This window comes from Anolis sagrei, chromosome 6, assembly GCF_037176765.1.
Source record: "Anolis sagrei isolate rAnoSag1 chromosome 6, rAnoSag1.mat, whole genome shotgun sequence".
Classification (NCBI taxonomy): Eukaryota; Metazoa; Chordata; class Lepidosauria; order Squamata; family Dactyloidae; genus Anolis; species Anolis sagrei.
In genome coordinates this window covers 114139629-114164602 of record NC_090026.1, presented here as the reverse complement: position 1 = coordinate 114164602, position 24974 = coordinate 114139629, and the positions used below count along the sequence as shown (strand labels likewise).

At 38.0% G+C, this 24974-nt stretch overlaps 1 protein-coding gene across 6 annotated transcripts in view; it reads right to left on the bottom strand.

Annotated features, from left to right (window-relative positions):
* CREM (cAMP responsive element modulator) overlaps nucleotides 1-24974 on the bottom strand; it is a 35513-nt gene that overhangs the window by 5067 nt on the left and 5472 nt on the right. The window contains exons 2-7 of one of the 6 annotated variants that reach the window (XM_060782517.2): nucleotides 21534-21624; nucleotides 19816-19939; nucleotides 14549-14695; nucleotides 12555-12652; nucleotides 12296-12438; nucleotides 10294-10482 (exon numbers count right to left, since the gene is read on the bottom strand). In XM_060782517.2, the coding sequence (XP_060638500.1) occupies nucleotides 10294-10482; nucleotides 12296-12438; nucleotides 12555-12652; nucleotides 14549-14695; nucleotides 19816-19935 (697 nt within the window). In that variant the 5' untranslated portion in view covers nucleotides 19936-19939; nucleotides 21534-21624. Of the gene's footprint in view, nucleotides 1-5264; nucleotides 5550-6115; nucleotides 6345-10293; nucleotides 10483-12295; nucleotides 12439-12554; nucleotides 12653-14548; nucleotides 14696-19815; nucleotides 19940-21533; nucleotides 21625-24974 lie in introns of those variants that run through there. The other 5 variants (XM_060782518.2, XM_060782520.2, XM_067470363.1 and 2 more) reach the window with 5 other exon arrangements.

The window sequence follows — 24974 nt, the reverse complement described above, 5'->3', positions numbered from 1 at the left end:
AGAGCATTTTGTGGAAGACCTGGTTTTCCAGTGTATGCCATCTACAATTGCATATGATGGATAGCAACTTAAATAATAAATTACAGAGCTGGAAAGGTCTTCTAATCCTAGCCTAACCACCTGCTCAATGTAGCAAATGCAGTAGAGCAGTGGTTCTCAACCTTGGGTCCCCAGATGTTTTTGGCCTACAACTCCCAGAAATCCCAGTCAGTTTACCAGTTGTTAGGATTTCTGGGAATTGTAGGCCAAAAACATCTGGGGACCCCAAGTTGAGAACCACTGCAGTAGAGCATTCTCAATGGACAGATGATCACCTTTTTCTTCAATGTCTCCAGTGCAAAAGAGTCTAGCCGCCCATTGCGTAATTAGTTACATTACTGAGCTGTCCTTGACATTATAACCTACCTTATAACATCTAGTTTCCTGTATTTCCTGTAACTTAACCTTATGAGATCCAACCTGGTCCTACACAAGTCTTTATCTTCATGTTTATGCCTTGCCTTCAGGTAGCTGAAGAATGTGTATCTGATCACCCCATTTTCTGTTCTCTAGCTGAGTATACCAAATTCCTTCATTTTTTCTCTTAGTGCTACTTTCTGAATTAATTATTATCTTTACGGCCCTCTTTTGATTCTATTTCAATGTGTAATATCCTTTTAAAATGTGGCAAGCACCTTCTACTGTCTCCCCACTCTACTATGGCAACAATGCTTCCTACCAAAAAGCCCAAGATCATGTGCTTTTTAAAACAATAAGTATCAAAATTAAAAGTAAATTGCAGTTACAACAAGCCAAATATGCTCACACTCAACCCACAGAGTTGAGTGTGAGCAGCTGTGTGAAAATATATACATTTATATTTGTTGTGTGTGACTTACAAATCAACTTTGACTTATAATGATCCTAGCAAGGAATTTTCTTAGCAAAATTTATTTATCTGGGGCGTCCTTGAACCTCAGAGGGTATGGCTTACCTAAGAGAGCCCAGTGGATATCAATAGCTGAGCAATGTCTCCTGGAGTCCTAGTCTAACTATATTAACTGTCTGTATAACCACTTGATTTGACTGTTCTGAATCATATTCACACGTTTCTCATCTACTTGACACTATGTTTACAGAATGGGAAAAACTCTGCTGGATCATACAACATGTTCATTTAATCCAACACAATTTTCTAGGAGTGGTTATGTTTCTAGGAAGCCCAAAAGGAGCACAAAGGTCACAGTCCTGGCCTAGTTTGGCTCCCAATGTCAAAACATAAAGTTCACTATCTGTTTAATCAAACTTTGCTTTCAGCTGGAAACACATTTTTGCTAAAGACAGAGGAGGAAAAGAGTGGGGGGAGAGAGATTGATTGCCTTATTTCCAGGAATACATGTATCTCCTTTGTATGGGATATAACTACTATTTGAGAAACTAGGAGACTTCCTGGAAAGCCACTGAATTTTTAAACTAAGCAAGTGTTAGAAAAGTGCATCTCAGTGTCTGGATTCTTTTTTTAAATGTTTTTAAAATAAAATGAAAAATAACTATTTGAGATTGGATTAATTTTTTAGAAGAAAAAAACCACAAAGGGTTTGTTATTACTCCGCTCATTGTTCTCAATGTTGATTGCTACATGAAAGCTAATTTACGCAACTGTAATAAGAATACTTGTGTATTCAAACCACAATATAAGCAAGATAATTGGAAATCATTGTCTCAATACAAAATGAATTGCCTTGACTAAAGCCATACTTCAAACCAAGCACAAAGCATTATTTTGTACATTACAAGATTATGTCTCCTTCTATAAGAAGGTAGTTTGAAGCATCCAAACTGGAAGAATGTACCACTGTGTCTAATGCTCCTGTAAGCCATGGGCAGAAAATGGGAAACTGGCTTGTCATACCAACTAGGAACTAATGCTACAGTAGCTTTTTTCTATTCAGGTAAAGGTCTTTTACCATAGTATCCCAGCTGGGAATACAGACACAGTTCTTGGCATTTTTTGACAATGGAGTTTAGCTGTGAGAAAGAAAACCCTTCTTGCTGCAACCATAGTGCTCCTCACCCAGAGTTCTGGTGGGTTTAAAATGTTGCAGTGATGGAGACATACAGCTACTTCAAAACTGTTTCTGTTGCCCTTGGTCCCTCCCCAGACAACCCCTCCACCCCTAAAACATTTTCTGCCTCTCCTGGAAACTTCGAATAGTAGCAATTCACCTTTAATGTGTTTTTTTTCCAACCCAAAGTGGATTCTTGGCCACTTCTGGGATTTTTCCCCCCTTTGGGTATTTTATTTTATTTTATTAACATTTTTTGACAATCTGTCTGGCTCTGTCAGTCATAATTTGCTGCAGTTGCCAATCCTGGTACAGAGGAAATGCCATTTTGCAAAAGTAATGTTTCTCCATTTTAGTGATTGAGAGCTTGGATGAATCTAAGAGTCTGCAGAGTATACACAAGGTTCATATTTCTTCACTAGTATGCATTAAATGATGCACAATAGCAAGAAGAAAATGCATGCAAAAACCTATACACATTACAGACCATGTTGTCATCTGTCAGAACAATCTACCAAGCTGAACATTGCCCATTACCTAACACAGAAAGAATGTTTATTAGAGTGGGTTGGCATTGCATAAACGAAAGCACGAACTTTTTAGTTCCTGCCATTACTTCATACATCTGTTGGGATACATGTGGACCCAAAACGTGTTCAAATGTGAGGCTGTATTACTGCTTTAAGCCTTAAAATCTCCTCCAACTGCTCTAAAAACCCATTTAACAACAACAACAATAAGGGAAAGCAAAGATTAGAGTAGGGGGTTAGCAAAAACCGACTGGAATATCATGGTGGCTGAATGGGATTACTGAGGAACTTTATGATGGATCAAAGGGGTGCATGCCTGTTGTATGAAAATGGGGTGGGGGCTGGGGATCTGAGTGTTAACAAAAGGAATATTTGGGGAATCTGTAGAATTAAGGAGACATACAAAGAGTGGGCATGTGCTATGTATCTGGGTGACAATCTGGAATGAATGATAGGTAAAGTGGGGAGACTTCGCTAGCGAAGTGTGCATTGCTGAATTCAGACTTAACAGAGTTAACTTCTTTGGGTAAAAAAGATGAGTGGATTGACTTTATATAATTTGGAGAAAACCTCCTATTGATTTGGAACATTAATTTATCATAGAGGAGTCTGTAAATATTTTGTTGCATCAGAAAACAATCCCTTTAAAAGAATGGTGTTGCATTCAGATCTATCTTGGGCAAGATAGTAGTCCTTCTGCTGTACCAGACTGTCTTAACTATGAAATGTGTTTGGAGACTGACTATAGCCATTGTGATAGCCATTTGATAAATGGGGATTGTGCTGTTGTCAGCATTGTGTGAGCACAAACATTTTCCAAACATTTTAACACATGCTCATATCCTCCAATGGTTCAAGATGTCCCAGCTGACAAGGAACTTTCAGCTTCCTGAGTCCTGTGTTCCGCAGAATTCTTGCCCCTTCTTTAAAAACAGATTAGATATAGAAAATTTACTCATCAAACAGAGGAGAATTACAGCTGCAGAATCCTACAGAAACCTAGAATGTTATGTAAATGGATGCTTTCATTATCTTGTATGGCTGAAAGACATAAAATATTATGGCCTATTGACTATCTAAATTTCCTGGGCTGAAACTCACTACTGTTGAACATAATTAATTAAGATATAAATATAAAAATGAAGGTTTTAACCATACGTGTCATTATTACAGCAACCAGTAAATCTGCATTCTGTGGTCAGGTCTGCCATGGCTGAATCATTTCCAAACACAACACCATTAATTTTTACAAAGTATATCCAGATGCCATGGAATTATATGCTTCCTTTCCTGTATTAAAATTACTATATGAATCATCACCATTCCAATTAAAAACCAGTTCAATAATGAGTGGCTCATAAGTTGTTATTCACACTCAGTTAAATTCCTAAATATTCCACCTCATTCACTCCTGATCTTCTTGACAACTTTGGTCTCCTAATTATGCCATTTCCAACATTATGTAGATTAACAGCAAACTTTTACTTCAATTGAAAACAAATTGGGAGTAGGAAATCTGTTCTATCTGGTACTATTCATGAAGTCTTCTGGATCTCCATGAGGTTTAAATGCAACTGGGTAGTTTTGCATCAACAAGGTTAAAGTTCTAGAAAGCAGCACACTCCTCCCCACTCCAAGCCATGTATGATACAAGGTTTCTACACATTCAATATTAAAAATTCAATACAGACATATATACCCGAGGCTTCAATATTATACTCTATCAATAGATTTGAGGTAGTCCACAAGGCTATCTGCTCAAATAAATAATTTTAAGTTAGAAGACTCACCGACCCTTTTTAATATACAGAAATTGATAAACATGACTAGTACATTGATTACTGATCCCAACTGTCTTAAAGTATAATAAAAGCTGCTTCAAATCTGAAAGAAACATATGTAGCACTCCTGGGTGTTAAGACATGCAAATTTGAGATTCAGTCCAAGATATCACAAACACATGGAACAATAAGCACTGTTGTTCCAACACCTCTTAATGAAACTCATTTGACACTTAGAATAGTATAATCTCAACACGCTTGTAAGTAGTTCTTATTTTTCCATCTCACAATTATCAGAAACTGGAAGCCATTGGGTTTTTAAAAAAATCTTTGGGCAACTCTCCCAGCCCTCCTTCCCTTTTTCCCCCCTTTTTGCTCTTTTGCAGACTCAAGAATTTCTGAAGAAATCATAGGGGTAAATGCATGTGTCAGTTAAAACCAGATAGGTTAACTTTTGTATAAGTTCTTTTACCCAATGGATCTACTTTAGCTGAGACTAATGATAGGGTTTGAACCCCTCAGTCAGGCTTAATAAAGGTCTACCCTTAAGGTAGTTTCTGGATCTTTCCCCCGCATGGAACAATGTGACTATTTATGCATAATACGGTTTGTGAGTTTGTTTGTTGCTATAGAAACCAAAAAAGGCAAAAACCAAGAATGAATCCAGCTTCCATGCACTTTCTAAGTAATTTATAAAACATCAACAGGAGTTATCTACCAAAGCCCTATGATAAAAAACAAGTGTGGTGCTCCTGTAAAAAATTCTGATTTGTGATCCCACCAAGAAATTGCTTATTTAATAAAGAATCTTCTAGTGAGTACTGGAAAGCAAAACCAGAAAAACTACATAATAGGAAAGAAGAGGTCTCCCCACCACCCTTGCCCCCTTTCTAAGGCATGTGCCTTACCAGAAGGATTATAAACTTTACTTGCGTCTTCCGAACAGTTCCTACTTCATTGCTCCTATGAGCCTGAGATCTTTAAGCACAGCAAAAGAGAAGAGATTGTTAGATAAACCACAAATAAAGCAGGCAAACCAGATTTACTTAACTCAAGCGACAGAATGCAGGCTATTGAATAACACTATAAAATTGGCCAGCAGTACGAGATGAAGCCGAAAGGAACTGACTAAATCACAGCATGACTTGCAGCTGACGTCAATGTGTATGCTGTTTGTAGAGTTTTAAGTTTTCCAGCCCTATTACTGAAACCCGATTCCAGGAAATCTCGTGACGTCAGCCTTTTGAAGTCTATTAGCTGTGGAACAAACCATTTTTTATGTGCAGGAGGCACAAAATAATAAAATATCAGAACATCTGCTGGTCCTTTTGGTTTGATTTCTTTTTGCATTTGACTGATTACACAATTTAACATATACCACAACTATATTTCCCTTGCTAAAAGATAAGGATGCATATCTTACATATGCTTTTAGAGCAAACAGGTTGCTTGTTTTTACTGCCAAAGTGAAGGCAAACTTCAGTGCTCAGACTAGCAAGAGAAATCATTAACCAATCCCCTCCAAATCCTGCCTCAGCTAAGGAAATATTAAATCATTTCACAGTTGAAGAAAGACAACAAAGTGCTACAGAACAACACAGCTGTTACTAGAAGTTCCAGCAAAATGCAGCAATTCCAATCCTTTCTGAAGTTAGATGCTTAAATCTCACTGGAGTAAATGGGATTTAAGCAGCCGAGCTGGAGACAAGGCGACCGTCTGAATTTCCTCTTTTGAAAAGGAGCTGACAAAATTGCCTACCAGTTTCATCTCTCGTCACAGCCATGGCTAGCATCCGCTCACAGTCTGCTCCTCCGCCACCACCAGCTGAACATGAAATGTTCCAAACAAGCAAGCATGTGCAGGATTACGAGCCTCGGCACTGACATCATAATGACCTCACTAGCCTACCCCGTCATTAATGTGCTTTCTCACTGGAACAGCTTGTTGAAACAGGAGCCCAGAGAAAAACCTTTTCTAGCAAACAAATCACTCCAGCTTTTTATACACCATCGCTTTCCTCAGCCTCCAAAACAAAAGCACACACACACACACACACACACAAAGGAGAACAATAAATCAAGGTGCTCCACAGACGCAATTACAGCAAAGGCAAAAACTTTCCCCTGCCAACGCTTTTCAAAACAAATAGTCCAAAATCTACCCTTTATTCAATAGTGAGACTTTACAATCATCCCTATGTTTATTTCTGTGACACCCCTGACTTTCACAGGGGTCACAAAAGTCCAATTAACTAGGACCAAATGCCCATTGAGTCCAACGTCCTATTTGCTACAGTAGCCAACCAGATGTTTATGGGAAAAATACAAATGAAAAATAAAAAAACAACAGTCTTCCTTCAGTTGTTTTTCAGATAAATATTCAGAGATATGCTATCACTAATCCTGGGGATATACATGCAGCCCCCAGGATTAGTAGTTATTAATATCCTATCCTTATCTTGCATGAATTTGTCTAAATATCTTTAAAAATCAGGCTATAAAGTATACATGTAATACTGCAATCATATGCCTGCTTACCTAAAATCAGTAGTCACTGAACTTAATGAAACTCACTCATGAGTAGAAATGTCTTATATTGTATTGTAAGTGCACTCTCTCTCTCTCTCTCTCTCTCTATATATATATATATACACACACACACACATACATATATATACATATAATTTATCTATTTATTTTATTTATTTACCACATTTGCATTCTGTCCTTCCCAACCCCAAAGGGGACTCAGAGTGGCTTTACACATTGGCAATAATTCAATGCCATAAAAACAATATACAATTAAATAAGCATTTAGGTTCAAACCAAAAATTGAAACATCTAAACTATTACATCAATTATTAAAATCACATTATTAAAATCACACCATTCATGATCATAATCCAGAGCCATTCCAACTGTCATTGCACAGATTCCACATTTATTTATTGCACTGCATTTACTCTCCGCAAGCTTGGTCCCTTAGCCTTGTTTTAACTTTCTTTCTAAAGGCTAAGAGGGAAGGAGCTGATTGAATATCACTGGGGAGGGAGTTCCATAGACAAGGGGCCACTACCGAAGAATGCCCTGTCTCTCGTCCCCACGAACCGTGTCTGACAAGGAGGTGGGACTGAGAGCAGGGCCTTCTCAGAATATTTTAATCTCTGTGATGGTTCATCTATCAATTACACCCGACATATACTCACGTTGACCAGGTAAAAACACCATGGTTCCATGAAACTATTTCTTGACTATTAGCATCTTTCACTTCATTTTAAAGACTCAGAAATAATATCATGGAACCATGGTGTTTTATATAGTGCTTTATTTTCCTCAAACCCATTCATTTATTCTAAACTCTCACGGAAAGCTTTCTTCTTCATCTTCATCATTGCCATCATCACCACTACCACCGGTATAACTGCTACTACTACTACTACTACTACTACTACCTTGCAGCTGGTGTTGAGATTTGGTAGTTAGGGTTTTATTTGCTTAACAATACTACCATTATATATCTCTATAACCAATAGAGGAATTATTGATACTTATCACTTGCTCTAATCACAAAGAAATCATTGCAGAATGCTAAGAATTCAAGACAACTTCTATAATGCTCACTCTTAAGCTATGTAACACCACTCATACATATCTCCAGCTACACAGATTTGTCACCACACACTTTTTCAGCCTTCAGTGTGTTTATACACTGGCATTTGATAACATGTTTACAACTGCTGGTTTATTTCTATTCTTGCTTTGCTCAAATGAGAGCACTGACATTTCCTAGAAATTCCTAGAAATTTGAAACACTGCCTTGAACATAAAGACTCAAAAGAAAGATTTCACAATAAAAGTAAAAACTCTAAAAGTCCATTTGCTTTGCTTTTATTTTATTTTATATTGGCATCACACTGGAGTCTTATGATATATTTCCAGCTGATCGCGAATCCAGAAATAATCAAATTATTCCAAGGCAGCAAATGGTTTGTTACAGCAAGTACCAGTTAAGAATTGAGGAGAATAACAGATTGCTCACTATGACAATTTTAACAGATGTTTTGCATATAAAGATACCCCTGTCTGCTCTGACTTAGATATGATGGTTGCACTAGTTCTTAATGATACTCATCTGCTATCTACTTCTCCAGTTATCTTGGGCATGTCAGTTTGCACCGAACGTGAATGTAGATACGATCTTTGGTAGTGTGAGATCAAACACTTGGATGTGAGCCTTGCCCTTGAATGATGAAGACAATGATGCAGGTAGACTTCTTGATCTCTGAACTGAAAAAATACTGCACAGGTATTTTTCATTGTATTTTCTAAGTGTATAATTTTATGTTGTGTTGTGGTTTCAGAATGATGGTTTTAGACTGAGATATTGCAATGGTTAAAACGTTGGACTAGGACATGGAAATGGTAGTTCAGAATCTCCACTCAGTCATAAAGATCATGGGCTACTTATCTCAAGGGATTGTTGTGAAATGAAAATTGTATATACCACTTTGAGATCCTTGGATGCAAAGTGGGGTGAAAATGTAGCAAATAAATAAAGGGATAAATTTGTTCTGATGTGCTTTCAATGGGGTGTAGGCACCAGAAGGTGGAGTATAAATGTCTATACATATAAATAAACAAAGTCAGTATCTTCAGAGAAGCCTGTATTCTGACAGGAGACTTATTAATGTATTGCCAAAACTATGTAAAACTAAGACACAGATAGTTCATGCCCATGCCACCATGCCCTGTAACCCTATGCATAACTGAGGTATACATACAGTACTTAACATCCAATATTGCTAAGATTCATGGCCCTAATATTTCTGGAAGATTTTCCAAAGGTGCAGCCGTATCAGCCTTTGGCAGCAAAACCACTCTGTGGCATAATATGCACTAATAAATTTAATACAGCAGAAACATAGTTCATGAAAAGTAACAATGCAGTGTAAGGTACCAAATTTAAAGAAGCACTGGCAAGTCTTTAAAGGAACAGTAAGTTGCCACTGCTTCATTTAACAACATGTGTTATATTTTTAGACATGATGGCTTCTTCCCAGAAATTATTTAAGTCACGGTAGCGCCTGAATCTAGTAAGGCATACTTAAGAGTTTTCTGGTGTTTGTCCACATGATATCTAATTTATTATATTTATATCCCTCCTTTCTCACACTATGAGACCCAGGATGGATTAAAGCACATGTTCAAATAAAATTTGGACAAGATAATTAAACATACAAAGGGGTTTTTAAAAATTACATAATTAGGTCTATAAAATGAATTTAAAACAGTTTTAAATCATGTAAAACATAGGTACAGCATTCCCCATTCGAAGACTCTCTGCAATATCCATTTAAAAGTCAATGCCATGTCTACATAAAATATTATCTGCCTAAAAGTAGAACCTTCTACTATTACATTCTACACAAAGTACTATAAAACAGAAATAAAACTTGCATACCTTGTCATTTTTTAAATCTCACATAACCATTGAAACAGAAATAAAATCTTTATAAACTAAAATATTTTTCTCTATAAGACCTTCCCTAAACTCTACAAACTGTTTTAAACACACTCTTCTGTCTCAATGAAGAGGAAAAAATGAAGCAGGTAATGGATCACAAAGCAGATGATGGGTGACAGGGCTATTTCAGTGGTTCCACTCCATTTATGTAACATCCCCCTCATAGTACAGAAGAAACATAGAGATGTCCTTTGGGCAAATCAATCGAGTCTTTTCATTCTTTAAAACTTTAAGTGACTTATGTATTGGTTGCTTTTACCCATGTAGTTATTTAATAATGATTTGGAAACCACTTCATTAAATCCAAGAAATCAATTTAAGGCATAAACAAGTGAGGTATGAATGTTTTAGACAAGGATACATTTTAAGGGAATTATCCCATCTAAAACAAAACATAAGAAAAAGGAACACACCTTGGACAACAACTTGACTCCCAGGTACAAAGAACTGTTGTGTGCCATCAGGTGTTTGAGCTGCATATTGTACAATCGTAGCACCAGGCTGAGGAGCTCCTGAATTTGTCATTGTTAAGGTCTGCAACCCCTGGACGCCATCAGAAGTTGGGTTAGAAATCTGGATTGCTCCACCCTGGGCTATAGCAACTGAACAAAAAAAAAACCAGCTTTGTTAGACACCAAAAGCATGAGTGTTTGAAATCATACCCAAAGAGCATAATAATAATAATCATCATCATCATCATCATCATCATCTTTATTTATACCTAGCCACCATCTCTCCCAATGGGGACTCGGGGCGGCTTACATGAGGCCAAGCCCAAGCAACAATCACAATAAAATAAAACACAGACACACACAACAACGCAATAAAATACAAAAAATATATAAGAATACAGTAACCAATACAAAATATAAAATACAATTTCTACAATTACAATGACATTGAGAATATTAGGCATTTCAGTGTGACTTTTGAAATGTGCCACTATGCCTTAGGAAATCAGGTGTAAGAATTAAATTACGATGTACCACCATACGTATATAGTATTGTGAGACCTACAGGATGAAAGGAATTTCTGTTTAGGTCTTAAAGAGGGGAAAGAGAGGCAGCCTCAGCTAGGGTTGCTATATATGCAACACACACGTCAAAAACAAAACAGCGTATGCAACTTTTTAAAAGTCAATAATTTTTGAAGATTAGGGAGAGGACCTCAGATTTTGATGCATATGGAATTAGGACTTGTGGGCTTTATGCATCCCATGGAACCTCCACTCTCCAGCCCAAAGCAGAGCAATGAAAAGTGGGCGGAAGGGGTTATCTGTCCTTCCAGTAAAAGGTTTGGGCTACTCACCCCAACCTTATGCCAGGAGAAGGAAGAGGGAGGTAGCGTTTTAAAGGGCTCCACAGCACTTCCAGACACTGCCTGCCTTCCTGGCTCAGGCTATTCCCTTGGTAGAAAGAGGGGATGATCCCCTCCTTCTGCTGAGAGAATGGCAAAGCAGGAAGGCACTGGCTGAAATGGCAGCTGAGCCATTTCAGCTCGTGGCTCCCTTCCTTGGACCAAGAGCTCTCTCTCGGCAACACCTGTCCTTCCCTCTGCTCTCCTTCCAGGCTGAGGATGTGGAGGCCTGCAGAGTTCCCAGGCTTAACAGAGGAGGAGGAGACATCCCTTACCAAGAGAGAGCTCTCGACAACAGCCTATTCTTCCCCTGCTCTCCTTCCAGCCTGGGGAGGTAGTGGCTGGAGGAGGAGACAGGTTGTTGCTAGAAATCTCTCCAGCAGTGGCCCAGCTTCCCCGAGCTTAGAGGAGGGGGACAAACATGCCACTGTTAAGCACACTTGAAAGTGGCATGTTTATCTCTGTGGCTCTTCTCTGAGCCCCGGGAAGCCATCAGTTCACCTTCTCTGGGACCAGGGAAGGGAGACAAACACACCACTGTCAAGAATTGTCAGCAGCAGCGTGTTTATCTCCCCAGCTCTTCTCTGAGCCCTGAGAAGGCAAAGGCCTGGCTTTCCCAGTCCCAGAGGAGGGAGACAAGCATGCCACTGCCAAGCATTCTCCAAAGAGTACTTGGCAGCAGCGTGTCTCTGCCTCAGCCCTCCTCTCAGCCTGGGGATTCAGCGGGCTGCTGTGTCCACATACTGAAAGGAGGGCCAAAGCAGACAGGGGCTAGGACATAGAGCCCAAAGGGCTGTGTACGACCCATGGGCCTGGGTTTGCCCATGCCTGCTCTGTAAACCCACTTTAGAACAATGCATTTATTTATTGCATTGCCAAACTGAACCCCTGTACATTTCCTCTAAAAGAGAGAAGGCAACTGTCTCTGGTTTCAATGATGAATTTTCCTTTTTCTCTTTCCCATGCCTCAATATCTGTACTTTATGGTGGGTTTTACTCTCCATTTTGCTTTCATAAACAATAGTTAAGTACTCTCTCAAATGTTACAAAGTACATACTGTATTGTCCAGTGCTGGTCTGGTAAAGGCTGGTTGGCACTGCCATGGCAGGGATACCAGATGCTGTTCCTTCTTCCTCTGGCTTTGCTTCTTCAATCTTCGTGACACCAGGTGCATCAGAAGAAAGTTCATTCAGAATTTTTCTGATAAAAATATACACATTTAAAGAAATGGACAATGAAATGAAGTAATGAGATGTTTTAAATATAAAAACATTATTATTACTACAACTATCAATAACAGTAATAATCATTCTTACCGATACGAAGGCCTCCTTGAAAGGATCTCCCTCCTCTTCTGAGAATCAATTACAACATCTGATTCTGTAGATTCATCTGCACTTGTAGCTGATCCTACCTAAAATAGCACATAAGCACTGAAGTTATAGTAGACATCTATAATCAATAGTAGGTTACTACACAACCAGTGAATTGCAACTGTACTAGGTCAGTGGTCTAGGATTTTGCAATGTTGTCAACATATGCAAAACACAAAATTCACACTGCACAAAATGTAATACTAACAATCTGCTTCATGGAATTGTGATAAAAGTATTTTACAATATGCCATTGCTTTGTAAACCATAAACAGCAGTTATTTTGGCTCTTAATCTGAAACAAAGTCATGGCTGCAAAATTAGAGAGTTCAATATAGCTGCCAAGTTCTACCCATAGTGTGTCTTTCCATTCTTACCACTAAACAATATCGAACATAAATATATACAGTAATATTCATTTTCATTAACAGAAAAAGTATCTAATATTTGGTGCTACTTGCAAGATGTTGCACAAAATACAGAAGGAGCACAGTGAGTACAAATGGCATGGAATGAGAAAAGTAAATAACACAAGAGAAGTTTGTGCAGATTGCCCTGGATACTTAAAGAAACATATTAACAGTAGCAAATGCCTCTACACGAGGAACAGAGAAAGAGAAAGCAATCTCCATGTGGACATTTCATACCATGCATGGAAGAAAGGAACAAAGGGGGAATAAGACGGTCACATTCTCTCAGCGTCCAAGGAAAGCAAAGGCAATGTTTATTATACGTACAATTTCACAACACACGTATATCCCCACCCTATGTGGATGACCTTGCAGTATTGCGGTCTTGCTTAATGGGGAAAGAGCCTTACATAACGGAGCCATCTTTTATATGTGATAATCTGGCTGTCCTGTTTGGCATAAGTCTGCCCACGCAAAACAGGTGAACATAGCATTGAACAAAACATGCAGAATAATCACAGGATGTCTTAAACCTACACCTGCTGATAAACTCTACAACCTAGCTGGCATTGCCCCCCCCCCCCCTGATGTGCGACAGGAAGTTGCTGCTAAATGTGAGAGAAATAAGGTTGAACACTGTGAAAGCCATCCACTACATGGCTATCAGCCTCCTCCCAGCAGACTCAAATCAAGGAAAAGCTTTATGAGAACTACCACTCCTCTTGGCGTCCCCCCAGCAACAGCAAGGGTATCCCTCTCGGCAGCTAAACCAGAAAATCCCAACTGGATGCCCCCCCCCCCCCGCGAGGGTCTTCCTCCAGGGGCAAACCAAGAACGGGCAACTTGGAAGTCCTGAAATAGACTCAGAAGCAGAGTGGGCAGATCAAAAGACAACCTGGCAAAATGGCACTACCTAAAAGAATCCTCCCCCTTGTGTGACTGTGGAGCCGAACAGACAACTCCACCTCTGTATGCTTGTCCACTATGCCCTGCCTCATGTACAGAGGAGGAATTGTTGGAGACTACAGACAATGCCATTGCTGTTGCCCATTTTTGGTCAAAAGATATTTAGCTGCTTGTGCACCTTCTATTTTTATCAGTTTTATACTAATTTCTGTAATGCTTTTGATACAAAATAAATAAATAAATAAATAAATAAATAAATCTGTCTGGAAGTAAAGAGTAATTAAAATTGTAAACAGCTGAATGGCATTAATATGGTACATCCAGTAAGTGTCTGTGTGTGTTTTCAAGTCACCATCTGATTTATGGGGACCCCATTAATTTCATAGGGTTATCTTAGGCAAGGTATGTTCAGATATGGTTACCAGCTCCTTCCCCTAAAATATCGCCAACGTTGCCTGTTATTCATTGGTAACAAAAGCAAAATATTAATCGGTCAGCAGTCAACTTGTCATATTAAGTACATAGAAGTTCTCCTGTCCACTATTTGCACAAAAATGAGAAGTCCAAGATGCAAGTGAAAGTTAAGCAAAACCTAATGCAAAACAAAGGGACACTACTAACCTGAACAGATTGCAACTGTGGTGACTGAATAACTGAAGGCTGGGTGGTTTGAATCACTCCTTGTACATGGACAGTTTGACCAGAAGGCAATTGAACTACAGTTACTGAGGGAGATCCTCTTCCTGTTGTTGATCCTGCCACGGAAACCTATGACATTCGTGAGAAACAGTGTGAAGACATTAGTCAATGTATGTGCCCTGACATCAGTGCTGGCAAAAAAACAACCCAGATGTAGTAGTAATCTGTCACTTTTGAAATACAAAACGCAGTTTTCTGAGGATCATTCATACTTGTGCTTCTCAATTCAGAATATAACATCAACACATTGCTTGAAATGAAAGATGCAATCTGTGTAGAAGGGGGGGGGGGGGGAGGGGGGCTCAACAGTACAACTAGATTGCCTACTTCTACCAAAACGAACGCAACGATAGTTATACCCTGCTGTTGCTATTGTTGTTATTACTTTCATTGTCATCATCGTTTGTATTCCACCTTTCTCCCATGAATGGGACTCATGATGGTGAACAAACTACACTATGTAACAAAGTTTTTGTTTCTGGCTTATAAATGTCATTTCCTAATTAGTTCCATCATAAAAACACGGAAAAGGTTTATTAAACTGCAAAATTTGCAGGACATCTTGCAATACTTTTTGCTATAATTTTTCAATGAATATCTCATTGAGTCTCAACCAACTCAACATAGTTTGAGACAGCCACAAAAATGAAGTTTCTGGAGTATAACAACTACTTTCAAAGTAAGTACTGCACAATTAAATAGGAAATAACACTTTCAAACCAGAAACATTTTTTTCAAATTTTGTTACAGTGTTGTTTTAAACAATGCATGCTAAATATAAATATCAAATAAAATCTTTAAAACAGCATTAAAAGGCCAACCTTGTCAGTTTATGAAAGGCTGGTGGCACAAAAAATATTTTGACTGGACAGCAGAAGGATGGCAAGGAAGAGGTCATCCTGGCCTCTTTAGGGAGGGAGCCCCAAAGTCTGGGAACACCCACCGAGAAGGGCCTTTCCCTTGTTGCCACCAAATGAGCCTGCAAGTGGTGGAAAAGAGAGAAGGGCTTCTTCAGATGATCTTAGAACTCTACAGGGCTCATACAGGATGATACAATCCTTCAAATAACCTGGAACCAAGCTATATAGAGCCCGGAACATCAAAACCAACACACCAATTTGTGTCTAGAAATGGAAGGGTAATCAATGGAGCAGTTGCAACAAGGGAGTTGTGTGCTCCCTATAGTCAGCCTCAGTTAACTACCTGAGTGTACTTCTTTGGGCCAACTTAAGTTTCTGAGCATGTTTCTAAGGCAGCTCCACATCCAGAAGTATCCCCAAATTGCAAACTTGTGTAACCACATCTAACACAAGCTGAGTCCCTATTTCCAGATCTTTTTTCAACTAACTGATACCTCTGTCTTGTCAGGATTAAGCTATTGTTTGCCCTCATCCAGTCCATTACAGTTGCTAGGCACCAGTTTAGCAGAGGAACAGCTTCCTTGGAATTAGGTGGAAAGGAATAGTAGAACTGATTGTCATCAGCATACCAAGGACACTTCACCCCAAAACTCCAGAAGACCTCTCTCAGTGGTTTCATGCAGATTAAATAGCATAGGAAATAACTGAATCCTAAGGGATTTCACAAGTCAATGGTCGTATGCTTATTTTATAGAAGAACAGAAGGCAGAACACAAGCAAAGGGCAGCTTGAATAGCCATTATTTAATTGCAACATGAAACAAAATATTCTCTATTTTAAGTCAATATTTCATCAATTGAAGCCAAATAGCTATTATATATTATTGTTCTAAGCAATTATTTATACATAATTTTTTTATTACACTGGCAATGATTATGTTTTTAGATGTCAATCTATATATGGTATAAGACAAAGTAGATTGGTGACAAGATGGCCATTACATTAAAAACAAGGTATTCTAAAAATACATTTTTCAAATTAATAAAATAGCTGACTGCATTCTAGTCTAACTTAAATGTAATTATTTGAAAATTTAGAAACTGACTCCAAAGGACCCTAGATCTCTTTCCAACATTATATTTATTTCAGAATTTAGATTACCTCTCTCTTTTGAAAGTATTTAAACTTGTCAAAAATATCTGAGGAATATATTTGCTTCTTTCTATCTTAAAAATTGCAGCACTGCAAAACCTACACCTTTTTCTACTACCTAGATAACTAAACCTTTCTCCGCATTCACAAATGTTTGCTGAATTAGTCATGTGAAGATAGCAGCAGTTCTGGAAATGCTGACGTCAATAAGGAGGAGAACTAACTACAGCACTGGCATTTGAGTGCTTACACAGATTCTCTATTACTGAAAGCAGATGGCTTGCAAGACAATTTTAGCAAATTGGAAAATAAAGTTTTTTAGCATGGAACAGAATATTTCAAGAAACTATCAGACACAGAGAGAACCAGCTTCTTTTAGATAAAGTTTATTGCAAATAAATAGGCATGCAGGTATAAAGGTATTCTGCAACTCCAGCTTTATGCTCAGGATTTTATATTTGCTGGAAACTATATTTAAGTAAACACCACTACACATATTAGAGCAGGTATGACAATCAGCATATGATGTGGGGAGAATTTTCCCTCCACACCTGAAAGCTACACTGGAAATAACATATCATTTCCATGTTGTTGTTGTTTTTAACCATTTTCACCATTTTTGGTCAGTTCTCAAAAATTTTACTTTGGGGATATTGTAAATATTTGGGAGGTGAGTGAATGTTATTTTGGTCATTTGGGGCGAGGGCAAATAATTACCCAAAAACTGACTCAAATGGGGAAAAACTGGGGTGGGGAAGTCAGGAGCTCTGGACGGAAAATAATTACCCAAAAGCTGACCCAAATGGGGAAAAAACTGCGGGAGTGTTAGGAGTTTTGGTGATGCTCTGGAGGGCCCTCATGTGCCAAAAAGTGAAGATTGGGGACCAAATGGTTTAAAGTAAAGTTGGTGTTGTAGCCCAGCTGCCTACTTGAGCCCTTTTGCACCACACAGATGAACAAGAATAGTAAGTTTATTAAGAAAATAGTATCTAATATATAAACAGTTTCAAAATACATCCATGACCTAGAAGCTTAACAAAAAGCAATGGCCAGCTCTGAATAGGAATTCCAAAAACTACTTAAAACAGAAGTGAGAAAGTATAATCCAAGGGTTGTTGCACCTAAACTAGAATTATATCCCAAGGGTTAAAAGCATGATACATGAACTTGACTATAATCCCAAAATCTTGAAACTTGAAACAAGATTTGTAATCCAAAAAGGAGGCATGGAACTTAAATAGGAAAACAGGATACAGACCCAAGAACAGAACTCCTAACTCAGAGCTCCCAGGACAGGCAACTTGACACGTGAAAGCCAATGCTGATCTCCCCACCAAACACTGACTCCAATTTCTTAAGAATACTCCCTCTGGCCCATGACATCACTCTTTCTCACACCTGAGTTCCCTTTGTTTATCTTTCAGTCTCTGGGAATGCTGGATTTGTCTCTGTTTCATACTATCCCACCTGATCTGTAAACAATGGGTTATCTGTAACCCTCCTGTTTCCTCCATGTTATTTTCAGAGTCAATCCCTGGTTGATTCTCATGAGTATCACTGTCTGTTTCTCCAACAACAGATCTACCCAAAACATTTCCACCATCTCAAAAAACACTTTTCCTTTCCCCACAGAAACACCAGGCTCAACCAGAAAATCCTTGTCCTCATCCTCAGAGGCTTCACATGTCTCAACACTTGGGTCCATATGCAATACTGCTACTTCAAGAGAGGAACAGGGCAATAACCTTATACTCTTTATAAAAGGGATGGGCAGCTTTGGGCAGTCACTCAAAAGCATCTTCGGTCAGTTGTGTGCATAAGTGCACACAATGCCCCAAAACCAGTGGAAACATGGATGGGAAACATGGAGCCCTCCAGATGTTGTTGAACTGCAATAAATGGCTGCTTGTGGCTCATGTGCCCCCACAAGCAATATGTCATATTCTGGATCAACAGACTAAGGGAGATAAATCGGAGTCCCACTGAAATCACTTAAAACTTTAATAGGCCACGTTTAAAATGTTCTATGTACATTATTTCAATAATCTTTCCAATGGTTGGAAAAATTCTATATTTACCTTCACGTTGTTACCTTGGGACTGAATTGAACAGTATCTTGTGCAATTCTCCCTCAACATGTTCACTAGACATTTTAAACTGAGTCTTTATGCCACATAAAGTGCTTAGCCTCTGCATTGTGCCAAGGTCCCAAGATGTTACAAGGACATAGTAATAAGTGTATCCCAAACTGAAGTGTGTGCTGCCACCTAAGAATGAATGATTCTATATACAAGAAATTCTTATGCAGAAAAACCAGTCTTTCCTTCAGATTAGAGGAAGAGGTAATTATAAGGAGTGGGTCAAGAAGGTAGTAATTGAATTGTCTCGCTATATATCAGCCCAACTGACCTTCTTTTGTTCAACAGGACACAAGAATTAAACTGATATTGAAAAGAAACACATATGATGGATATTTGCTCTATAAAGTCAATGCTCATAATCTCACAAGAAAGCTTCCCATGTCAAATATGTTCTAAGGTAGATTAAGTATGAGAGCAGCCACTTAAAAGAGCTCTGCTAATCTTCAGCAATGACAGAGACCATGTCCATCAGGTTTCCTTGTGGAGAGAAAAAGTGAGGTATAAATAAACATAAACATAATAATAATAATAATAATAATTTATGTACATGAATAGCTACTACTACAGTTGTCATTCAGCACTGCTTGAGGGTACTGGGTCTTGGAAGGCTGGTATAACTAGAGAGCTTAATCAAAATTTAATAACACCTACCAAACCCAGTTGGGACTGGAGCTCCAACTTGAAAATAAATATTCTTGCCATTTTAAGTTTCAAATTGCTGATGCAAAACTACATATGCTCTTAAGGAGGATAAGGCCTATTGACATGATTTCTTTCACATCTTCCCACCTTTTATTCCAAAATGCCAATGAAAGTATACCTCAGATTATCCTGTTGCACTTAAATAATATCTGTGGATCTATTAGAGTGAATGGTGCGGGTGTTTCAAAGATAGAGAAGATTCCATGGTCAATGTACAATCTTGCTCCAGGAAACCATACCATCTGTATGATTGTAACCCTGCAAGCAGGAATAATATTATCTGCAATGTCCTATTAGGTAGGGTTTTTCGAATAAACAAAACATTTCAAATTACCTGAGCTATAGTGGACATCTGATTTTGGCCAGGTGGAGACTGTATATCAGCAGAATCACTTTCGGCAACACAGTCTCCTGTACTGCCATCTTGTTGTGATTCACCTGTTTCCATGGTCATTTGTCTAAAAACAAAAGAAAAATAGAGAGAAGCCGGGGTGGGGGTGGGGGTGGGGAAGACAGAGAGGAAACTAATGAAAGAGAAAAGTCTGTATAAAGCATTTCACATATATTGCTTCAACATCCCCCCCCCCCCATTTCATATTTTGCAATAGAGAATACCACATAGGTTGATGATCCCTTATCCAAAATACTTAGGTCCAAAAGTATTTTGAGGTTTTGAATTTGTTTAGATCTGGAACTATTTGCATATGCATAATGAGATATCTTTTAGATGAGACCCAGGTCTAAACATGGAATTCATTTATGTTTCATATATACATTATACACCCCGTCTGAAAGTAATTTCATACACCCTTTTAAATAATTTTGTGCTTGAAATCAAGTTTTGTTACACTGAACCATCAGAAAGCAAGGGTATCACTATTTCAGCCACCCACGTGGGCACTTTTGGAATATTTTGAAATATTTTGGAATTTTGTATAAGGGAAACTGAATTTGTAACATCAAATTCCAACATAAGTTAAAACCCAACTGGTACCCTTGATGTAAGGAGAAAAATATCTTTCATGGCTCTACTAGTGGGATATTGAAGTAATTCAGAAAATGGGAGGGGATTTTTTTTAAAGGAAAGCCTTACGGATTGCTATCTGGATCCCTTGTAACACAAGGAATCTCTATTACAATGTAATGGTGACACTGCAGAGCAATTTGAATGCAAATGTGTATTGAAAATTGGCCTTTTTTTTCACCCACAAACTGTTTTGTGTTATCATTCAGAGTGCCAGACCTGTTCTTTGGTGGTTTTAAAGATCAAAGCAACAGATAGGTGTCAACGGAATATATAATACATTTATGAAAAATGTCAATATTCACCTTGTTTAGAAGTCTGTTAGCCACATTGGTTTGCTAAAATCTATTATACGCTATTATATACTACTGGGGGGGGGGGTCTATTGAGTAGCTGGTACTCAAGTTCATAATGCTTGGAAAATCTTGATCCCAATTCATCTAATAAATTCATTGACTAGGGAATTTCCACATTCCAGACCTTTTCAGCTAAGCCCTGTTCCTTGTAGTTTCCCCCATATTGTTTTAAAGCATACTTTAGAACATTTTCACACTGTCATCTGAATATCTAAGGATCATAATCCCATCATTAAATATCATATCTGTCCCCTCTGAACTTAAGCAGACTGCACTGCTATTTGGGAAAACAAGAGGCAATGTCCAAGTTTGTTAACTTCAGGGCATTATGTCCTGGAATCCAAAACTGACTCCCAAAAATATTTGAATTGATGGGCTTGGAGGGATCAGGGACTGTAAGAAACCATTCAGATGTATATGGCCCTTCAACAAAGGAAACTTTGTATAAGAAAGGTAGATGGATCCCAGTACAATGAGTTTATATATATATATTTGGACCACCTACTCCTGGCATGAAAAAGCTTCCACATACTAGTTACAGTTAATTATTCTGCATTTCCCAGAAAGTTATCCTGCCTCCCAAGGAATGAATATAAATGGCATCTTGATTTTAAACATCAATCATACTGTTCATTGGGACAAACTGTGGGCAAGAACTCTTTTATTACATACATATCTTCTCCTCCGCCAATCCTGTGAAGATCTATGCATGTGCTTGCTTATTTTTCAGTTTATCAGCCATTCCTGTTAATGCGAGTCATGCCTGTAGTGCAGAAATATGTTTTAATCATAACTAAATACACAACGGCTACCTTATATTAATTCTTGCATGCTGCTTTTTGCCACACTTGCTCATTGTGATTGTTTTGAAAAGGAGACTTCTTTCTTCTTCAGACCACGCTTCCTTCTACTGAACCTGGCAGTGGAGTTATGTTCCACTTGTGAGGTCACAATTATTACCATGGCAACGAACATTCACGCTGTTACAAACACAGCATGCAAGGTTTACTTGAAAATCAAGTAGAAATATTTGGGCACAGTGAAAAAGATTTTGGTTAATCACACACACAGGAGATTTGCTAAGTGTTGTGGAGCACTTCTCTTCAAGCCAGGAGAGAAAAGTATATAAAAGCATATTAATTATGCAGTATGTCTAAATATGTAGTTGAATGTTTTTGTATTTGGCATAAGGTTTTGCTACCCTGTAAAAGTTTACGTATATATCAATGTGTAAGTCAACCTCATGTACAAGACGAGGGCAGGTTTTGGGGCGAAAATTATGGGTTTTGATATGACCCATGGATGAGTCGATGGTCATTCCACTGAGATTGGAAAATACCAATGCTAACTTGGGGCCAGCCACTTCTGACTGCCACCACCAGGCATTCAATAGGTCCGTAATGGCACCATGGTGAAGAGATTTGAATGGATCAGTGCTTTTTTAAAGATCCTCCCAGGATAGACTAAGCTCTTGCCTCTCACCACTCTATTCAGAGACTGGGATTAATTCTTTTTTTGATAAGTTTATGTATAATAATAATACTTGTCCGTTTGTAAGCCGACTCAGGGTTTTTTTGAGAGGGTGGGGTGCTGACTAAAAGTTCTAAACTTATACATGAGTATATAGAGTAATTATTGGAAGCCTCACAATCTCCCAGTAGCTTTCAAATTTTCTACTGCAATTTTTGTCTTTGTGTCTGAACAATGCCCACTCTGTTGCCAATAACTCCTCCAAACTGCAAGACATTCTGGGACATATTCCAGAGCATATGTTCAACGGACATAGTATATTTGATATCAGGTTTCACTGTTACCCCATATGGCTTGAGGACACCAAGTCAAACATTCAACCATCGCAATGCATGATGGTAACACAAAGATGAGCAGCCTCAAGCTTGGAAAATGAACTTTTATTTTTTAGAATAAAACCTACAGATTTGGGGGATGGGGGGGTGGAGAGAGATATCAGCAAAACTGGCATACAAATTAGTGCTTTATAGAAATCAGAATACATACATGGAATCATATTTAATATGCTAGTAAGCAGAATGGGTTGTAAACATTTAATCATGAATGCAGCTGCATAACTAAATACTAAGTTAGTAACATCAATACTTTATAAAGTTTCATTTTATTTTACAGTATTTTTTGTAAACTGAAAAAGGAAAAAATAAATCACATTCAGTTTTTTGATATAAAGATAAATACTGAGGCAAGGTGTTTCTTTACGTATCTGTGGCCAGGCACCAAGAAATAGCTGAATTGAGATGTACTCACAAATTCCAATGCAGAAGCAAACATTATAAACAGAGATAATGGTTTGGTTTCTTGATACATTGCATGCTTTATTAATAGACAAGTCACATCAGTTGACATATGTAACAAGGATTTTTCTCCAGAAAATTTCCTACTTCAAGGCAACATACTTTTGGATAAGCAGGCTGTACTGTTTTCACGCTTCCAAGATTTGCTTGAGAGACCTGTTTCATTTTATACAACTCTGATGAGCTATGACCATTGTCACAGTTTGTACCATTCCATGTCCTATTACACTTTGTCGCAGATTCCCTAACTGTATAATTGCTTACATATCAGTGTCATTAATACTATACTCCAAACAGTACATCTGAAATCAATGAAAGTCCATGCTAATTTAATTCGTCCTCCCTATCCTACCCACCACTATCAGTCTGACAGATAGTAGCTATACAATTTAGCATTTAAACACATCGTAGCTTTATGATGCCACAAGACTCTGTTGCTTTGACGGAATGGACAAATACGGCAAAATACCCATTTATAGCATAAAATTGATATTTCTCCCGAACCTCACCATTCCTTGTGATTAATGTGGAAGAGGATCATTTGCCCTATGATTTAGAAGTACCAGTTGCAAGTGTTCTATAAATAGCAGCAATAAAGCTATACTTTAGTAAGAGTTATGTAACTTAAAATCTTGTTTACAGTTTCATGCTTTTGTAACATTATTTTGAGTGGACTAGTTCAATTTTTCTCTGTTTATTATTACAAGCAAACAACAACAGATTACAAAACTTTCATATTTCAACAGTGATATGAATTTAATTGTATGAGATGCTTAGTAAAGCATTACAATATATAGCACATTGTTTAAATAAAACCTATAATAAGTGAATGTCAGAACACATCTAGTGAAAAAAATGTAAATATTGTATCAACTTGATTGAAACCCAAAGTTGTTGGAAACAAAAGGGGTAGTTGAAATATGCCAAGCTTTCCAAACACTGCAAGGAAATTATATGGCCTACAACATACAAAGTGCCCTCTCGCACAAGTGTTTAAACAGACTGGATACATAGCAGTTAAGAAGACTGGACAGATCCTTGCACATGATCTTGTCCTCTCTTTTCTAGTCTTTGCTGCCCTATCACACAGCCCGTTCATTCCTAACAGAAATTTCTTTTTCACTTCAAGATCACATATTAACTTCTTGCACAACTTTCTTCCCTCGGCCTTATTGGTAACAAAGTGCCCTCAGTTCCCTAGCATTTTCTTCAGAATTTGTGGCAATTTTTTCAAGTATCGATGGGCAGTCAGGCAAACCATATGTTGTGCAGGCCTGCTGTTTTACTGTATTCACTCAAATCTAATGCTCACCTTTTTGGCTAAATTACCTTCCCAAATTTAGGGTGCACATTAGATTCACATAATGGAGGTAATCTTAGTGCTAAGCCAAAGCAAAAGGGGCAACTATCTTCAGGAGCTCCTATTAAAGTTAAAGTGGATTCATTCTATAGCATAGATGCACCCCAAGGTTTTCTTTTCAATTGTGAAAGCTTTGGTGTGTTAACACTTTTATTTTTAAATAAGAAATTATAGGCATGCAGCCACTGTAATTCTCACCTTTTTAATCCAAATTACAAAGAGTGCACTTTTTGGCGCTGCACATTACATTTGCCAGCGAATACTTTTTTTGATTTCAGGGTTTTGAAAATTGAGGTGTGCATTAGATTCAATGGCGCAAGTAAATACAGGTATATTATGCAAAATTTACAACTGTAGACAATAAAGAAAATGCATGCAGCCCCCATGTTCCACTGGACTACATTTTTTCTAGTTTATTTTTTAAGCACT